The 7,212-nt window shown below is 43.7% G+C and overlaps 1 protein-coding gene across 1 annotated transcript; it reads right to left on the minus strand.

Annotated features, from left to right (window-relative positions):
• Window positions 1-2,021: 2,021 nt before the first annotated feature.
• LOC123182321 (uncharacterized) lies at window positions 2,022-5,746 on the minus strand. Its single transcript, XM_044594846.1, has 3 exons — window positions 5,571-5,746; window positions 4,312-5,438; window positions 2,022-2,286 (listed from the first exon to the last, which is right to left on the minus strand). Exon 2 carries the CDS (start codon window positions 5,416-5,418, stop codon window positions 4,336-4,338), a length of 1,083 nt encoding a protein of 360 aa, XP_044450781.1. The 5' UTR covers window positions 5,419-5,438; window positions 5,571-5,746; the 3' UTR covers window positions 2,022-2,286; window positions 4,312-4,335.
• Between the last annotated feature and the right edge of the window lie 1,466 nt (window positions 5,747-7,212).

Raw genomic sequence — 7,212 nt, forward strand, 5'->3', positions numbered from 1 at the left:
GCACCTGCGTGGCGACGTGCAGCTTCTGGGCCAACTCAACGAGCACCTGCGTGGTGGCATGCAGATCTTCGTGAAGACTCCGCCACCGCACCAACTCAGCAGTCAGCCAGCCAGCGCGGTGCTGCACGCCTAGTCAGCTTGGACGCGCGTCAGTGCGAGGCGAGGTGGCGACGAGCGAGACGAGCTTCCTTGTCGTCCCCGATAAAGTGAGGGGGGACGTCGGCAGTGCATTAAATGTGTTTGTCCTACGGTACCAGGCGATAGACTTGTATACGGTACAAACTTTCCACCTCCTGTGTGCCACTATGGCGACCCCTTTGGCTATAAAAGGAGGCTCGAGGCATACTAGAGAAGGATTCAGACTTTTTGGACCCTGCACGCTTTGTAGCTAGTCCAAGAACACCAGATAAACACAAACCAGCAGGAGTAGGGTATTACGCATCACTTGCGGCCCGAACCTGGAAAAACTCCCCCGTGTTTATCTTCTAAACCCGCTCTTTCCATAGCCCCGTGCCCGCCAACCATAGAAGGGATTCCCTGTGATTCCATAGGTGTCCTTTCCACCGACAGACGGAGGGAGTAGTAGTGAAATTACACCGAATAACTAAATTAAATTGCAGTGACAAAAACACCAACAGTCCAAGCAGGGTGAGTGATTTTATAACACTTAGTGGCAAAGCTAGAAACAGAGCATGACTAACTTAATGCATGCAAAAAGTTCTCCAATTGGAACAAAAAATGTTATAGTAGAAATTATATATTTGACACTAACATACTTATTATATAGTCTACTGGAGAACCAAAAATACACAAGGTTGAAGGTATGAAGGCAAATTCATAAATAAATAGCATAACCAGATCTAGCTAAGTTCTCTCAATGTTTTTATGTGATTTGAATATGCAAGTATTATAACCGTAAAAGCACGGCAAAATGATGCTCTCTTCATTCTTGAGCGCACGGCCGAGACCGTGTCGCTTCGTACTGCCGAGACCGTGTGTAGAGAGCTGGGAGTTGTGAGGGGGGATAACAGAATTAAAACAGAAAAAAAAAAAGACAGTTTATGGCTCCCGCGTTGCTGGGCCGTCCCGTCATGGGCTGGCCTACGAGGTGTGACGCCCCTGCTTTTTTTATTTGTCTTTTCTATTCTTATTTCTGTTTTAGTTTTTTCTTCTTTAAATTAATTTGGGAATTCCAAATTATAAAAAAATTCCAGTTATAAAAAAGTTAGAGAAATTATAAAATGTGAGTGAATTCAAAAAATCTTCGGGAAATCATAAAATTTTCGCTGTTTCAAAAAATGTTGGTGATTTTATGAAACTGTTCGCAAATTATAAAAAATCACAATCTGGAAAAACATGTGGCGGAGTAAAATCATGTTCATTATTTTGAAAAAAAATGATTGTGTATTCAAAACATATTTTAGAATCTGGAAAAAATGTCCATGAAATTTTAGAAAATATTCAAAAATCAAATGTTTTTTGCAAAATTCAAAATTTATCCCCCAATTAAAAAAGTCATCAATTCAAAAAATGTTAGCTGACTCAGAAAATATTCATGAATTCAAAAACTATTGATGCATTTCAATAATTGTTTGTCTAAACAAAACAAATGTTCGTGATTTTTTAAAGATGTCCTAATTTAAAAAAGATGTTTGTCGATTCAAAAAACTGTTCGCCGATTCAGAAGTATTTTATGTCTAGGATTTGATTAGTTTTTGGGAAGTCTTTATATGTGTAGGCATTGGGAGTAGTATGTGATCGATGAGATTTGTTTTTAAAGATTTAAAATATTCCCTTGCACAAGACAATGGCAAGTGTGTCGTCCAGTGTCAAGTCATTGCCTAGGGATTTACCACGTCGAATGCATTGCAATCACGTGGACATTGTGTCCATCATCAACGAGAGTGAGAAGAAAGATATGTGGCAACATGATGAGCCACCATGTTAAAATAGAGGACACTCATCATACTTATTTGGTTAGCATGTATTTTTTGTGTCTCCCGTTGTAACACATGGGCACGTTTGCTAGTAATGCTAAAGGGACAATAGATAGTTTTTTAGCATATATATTATACATAGGTTAATAATCTTCAACCCTGATCTCTACATCACAAGATATATGTGACGACCACAGATAGACATGAAACTAATTCCGTCAGAAGATAAAAGGGGCAACACAAAAGCATCTTCAGTTTTTCAGCCCCCAAGTCGTTGCTGAATGCATTGAACACTTTATCCGCCGTTCCTGCCAAAGTTCTGCTGACAGTCCATCGTCGAGTAGCATACCTGTATTGGTGATAAAAATGTGATTACAAGCTGCCCCAAAGTTATGAATATGAAATAAAAACAGAATTTCTAGAGAGGAAACTCAAGAACATACAATGATTTAAGATTACGTGCTAAAAGTCTTACAACACAAGTCATCCGGGTCACAAAGAAAGCGACGGCAGGAAATACCAAAAGCAACACAAATGCATATCAACTCAAACCTGGCCAAAGGGCATCCGACTGACTCTAGAACACACAGCCGCTAAACGCATGTTACCTAATAAAAAAAATCTTGTTTTCACAACATATGGTTTGAAATTGTGTGGGCTTCTATATTAAAATGCCCCTGTACTCCTTCACAGTATATTCTTTGTAACTACGAAGTACAAGTCGCCAAAGACTATTGAGGAGCTATGTGTTTCCTCATTAGGAAACTCTATCAGATTTATGGAACAATATCGAAGTTAAGTTTCAAGCACTATGAAATACTGTGTTTTTTTTGAGAGAGAGAGAGAGAGAATGCTGCAATTTATTAATTAGTATACATCAGTACATAGAGTTTGCCTGATACACTCTGGAGTAGAATAGTACACAGCTTTTGAACTGACAAACTCACAGGACCTAGCTAGTATATGAGCAACAGCATTCAACGACCGCTTGACATGGCAGAAGGAAACTGAAGAAAAACAAGCAACCAAACGCTTAATATCTGACACCACTACACCCACTTCAGACCTGTCCATGGATGAAGAGTTCATTCTTTGTACTAAGGAGAGGCAGTCTGAAGCGAAAATGACAGAGGTCAGCCTCTCATCACGGGCGAGAATCACGGCATGACGGAGCGCCCAGCTTTCAACAAGTTCTGGCTGTACCATCCCTTTAAGTGGCTCAGTGCAAGCGACCAAGCATTCGCCTTTGTGGTTCCGAATCAGGATGCCAATTCCCAGTTTGTGCAGGTTTGAGAAGATAGCTGCGTCGACGTTAATAAGGACTGATCCGGGTGGCGGCGGAGACCATCTAACCGATGAACTTGATGGTGTCTCACGACTGTGTCCCGCAACAGTCTTAAAAAGATGCAGCAGAACCAAATCAATATGAGCATGGATCTTTGAGGCAACACGGTGTGGATGGATATTATACTTTCACCATTTCTTACCGCATTCCTTGCTTCCCAAATATGCCATATGGTGATTTCCAAGAAATGGTGAAAGTATAATATCCATCCATGGCAATCACCGTATGGCATATTTGGGAAGCAAGGAATGCGGTAAGAAATGGTGAAAGTATAATATCCATCCACACCGTGTTGCCTCAAAGATCCATGCTTATATTGATTTGGTGCTGCTGCATCTTTTTAAGACTGTTGCGGACTGTGTTTGTTCAGCGCTGCACAACTGAGCACAAATGACTTGCGTATGGTACCTTCTGCTTGGTGCCAAGCCCGGGTGCAAACAGGATGTAGTATGTTTGATCTGTTGATAGCATCTTCTGGGGCAATGAGCACAACGGCTGCTTAATGCTGCATGTTCAACTTCCTAGGGTAGAGTCATGCAAAACTGAACCATTTATATTCCATAGACCATACTTCTATTGATCAGCTTCAATGGTAAGAAACTACAGAGTCATGCAAAACTGAACCATTCATATTCTATCCTTCTATTGATCGGCTTCAATGGTGCTGCTTCTAAGAAACTACATGCACGGTTATCATGGTCTGTCCAACAATGGCTTATTGAACAGAATTGAAAGCTTAAGAACAAAGCATATGGTTAAAATTCTAGATCTCAAAAGAAATCTAAACCAACTCAAAACAATCAATCTAAAAAGAACATTTTATTTTGTTTTGTCCCACGAGGATAATTCACCAGATGGAGGCGAAGGGTAAGGGTGCGAGCGTAAGTTGGGGCCAGTAAAAACAAGTCAACAAGCTACATAACAAAAGCACAAGCACCAACTACTGTAGGGCACGGAAACAACAATTGACAGATAGAAAGTAGGACAATACACAAGCGAGCCACTGGTCTTTGATCTAAGAGAACTCACTTGCCATAGATGAAGTACAAATTATCACAGCGGTATGACAAGGTCACGGCCGAAGACGTAACGCTCCGACTTGTGCTTAACCATCCGGAGATGAGCCCACCCAGCCTTTAACAATTTGACGCCCTCGAGAACAGCAAAACTCTCTGTTTTCTCAAGGGCATAGCCATACACATCCTCAATGCTCTCCTCTGGGCAGGTAAGAAAGAACCTGGCAACGCAGACTTGACCGGAGCCGAGCGGCACAATGCTGGCGTCTGTCAGGGTCCAATCTTCTGGCCTGTTCACGTCTGTCCACACATCCTGCAGCACGGGCGGCCTCAACTCACACGAGGCAGTGAGGTCCGATGTGCAGAGCAGCAAATCGTCGGGTGTGAAGCCAAACCAGAGGTTGTGCTCAGGGATGTACTCGGCGCGACCTCTGAACGGCAGTGCCCAGTTGCCTAGTTTGCTCCACGCGCCACTCGCGATGTCATACGAGTATGTGCCGGCGCCAGATGTGGATATCCAGATCTGTGAATCGTCAACCACGGCGTAGGCACTGATTTCAAAGGGCATTGGGGCATCGCGGCAGCTGGATCGATCCACCCCGTCATCGTCGTCGGCAAAGAAAGGCGGTGGCTGGAGGGAATACCAGCACCAGTCTTGGGCGTGGCTAGCAGGCAGGCGGGTGTTGAGGAGAGCCTGGAAGCAGCCCCGATCGGGCAGCCGGCCAGGGTTGCCGCTCATGACGTATAGGCTGTCGCCCACGGCAACGGAGATGGGGTCGATAATGGGCTTGCGCATCTTGGGCATCCCAGTGCGGAGCAAGCGCGAGTCGTGGTTGTACAAGAAGCTCCTGCCGATTTGGTCCACGGCGAGGAGGTTTTCCCGGCCGGGGCCGAAAGCCATGAAATTCATCCACGCCTCTTCGCCCTTCCTGCAGGGCCAGTCGAATGACAGGGACGGCGGAGGCAGCGGGGCGTCCGCTGGCCGTCGATGAACTGCTCGAAGCGCTGGCCGTGACCGGGCTGGGCGAAATAAGTTTGCCGGGTTCAAGCAGTGAAGGCTGAAGTGTCTGGGGCCGCCGTTGCAGCTCATGGCCAACAGATTCACAAACCGGCTGCCCATGGCGATGGCGGGCGGACCTCCTGATAATCAGAAGAAAGAACAAGGAACTCGTTGAATGTTTGTGATGATGATTCTCGTTTCTTCTCTTGGTAATATCAAAGAACCATGTACAGTACAGACACGGAGATTATCATCAGAGATTCGCCGAGTACCTGAGGAGTGGGGTTGGGATCCAATTGAACCCGACAATTTCTGGAATGGAGACTATCAGCTCTCAACAACGCAGCCAAGAACAAGATCGATATTTTGTTGGCGAAGAATTGGGGATGCTTGGGGAGGAGCGATGTTTTATACTAGTGGCGGCTCAAGGAAGACTGAAGAGGGAGGAGATCCGGTGCGATTCCTACCCTAACGCCTTCGACCGTCGGTTGCTGGGCCAGATAGGGCTAAGTGGGCCAAATCGGCGATTTCCTATTTTCTTTTCCGTTTTTATTTTCCTTTTTCCTTTCTTTTTTTTTCTTCCTCCTTAATACTCCATGTCTAATTGTTTCAGCAGACCGTTGTACATTTTTTGTGTACATCGGAAGCATTTTTTATGCACATTGAACATTTGTCAAATACGTGATTAATATGTTTTCAAATACATGTTTTGAATAAGTGTTAAAAAAAATCAAAATACACATTATAACATTTTCTGAATGATATGAAACTTTTTTAAACTACGCTAATATATTGTTTACAGCATGTAAAAAATTAAAAATGTCATGAACAATTTTTTGAAACATGATTTTTTTTTAGTGTAGCATACATTTTTAGTGGTGCTAAATTTTTCTAAAAATCATATGAACATTTTTTACATTGTATAAACATTTTAAAAGATATCATGTACATTCTTTTGAAACACGTGAAAATTATTTTAAGATAAAGTATGCTTTTCGTCCCTCAACTCTTCATGGAGTCTAGATTTCGTCCCTCAACTACTATACCGGACAACTTGCACCCCCAAATATTGAAACCGGACAAGTTTCATGCCTCCTCTCGATTTTGACCGATTGGTGTTGACTCATGCCTCCTCTCGATTTTGACCGATTGGTGTTGACTCGCGCTGGTTTTGAACGCTTCATGCTAACATGGCAAAAAAGGCCCCCAAATTGACCTCTCGATCCCTCTCCCCAGATCCCCTCTCTCTCGTACTCCCCCCTCTTTCCCCCCCCCCCCCCCCCCCCCCCGCCCCGTGACATTTGGGGGCAATGAACACATGGAAGAGCAAGCTGGCAGCGTTGGTGGTCTCGGTGACGCGAGGGAGGCGCTAGGAGATGTGAGATCAACGCCCACTACTAGAAAATACCTTATAGGTAGAGGATTAACAAGTAGTGCGGGGATAATGGGCCGCACTACTACTATTTAGCACTAGCGCGGGCCTCAAACCGGCGCTGCAGGTGCGATTTAGAAGTAGCGCGGAACGCCGGTTCTAGCGCTACTATTATGTTGGCCCCGCTGTGTCCCCACGGGCTGGCCAAAGTAGCGGCGCATGTCGTGGACTAGCGCTACTGCTAAACCCACTGCGCTGGTCTAAATGGAAATGAATTTCTAAATGGTCCCCATAGATATTTTTTTAAGTTCTAGCATTTCTTCAAGTTGTAGGTCTAAATGGAAATGAATTTCTAAATGGTCCTGCTATATGCATGTTTTATAGGTTTTCATAGATGCAGTAGTAGTAGATAAGTAGCTTTGAAAATGTGAAGTTATTATTTTTTGTGAAATAAAAATGTGAAGCTAGTGTTTTTTAATGAAAAATTGAAGCTAGTATTTTTTGACATTAGAAAGGAGCAACAATAGTTGACTATAGTAGGT

The sequence above is a fragment of the Triticum aestivum genome, chromosome 1D (assembly GCF_018294505.1).
Source record: "Triticum aestivum cultivar Chinese Spring chromosome 1D, IWGSC CS RefSeq v2.1, whole genome shotgun sequence".
In the NCBI taxonomy this organism is placed as follows: domain Eukaryota; kingdom Viridiplantae; phylum Streptophyta; class Magnoliopsida; order Poales; family Poaceae; genus Triticum; species Triticum aestivum.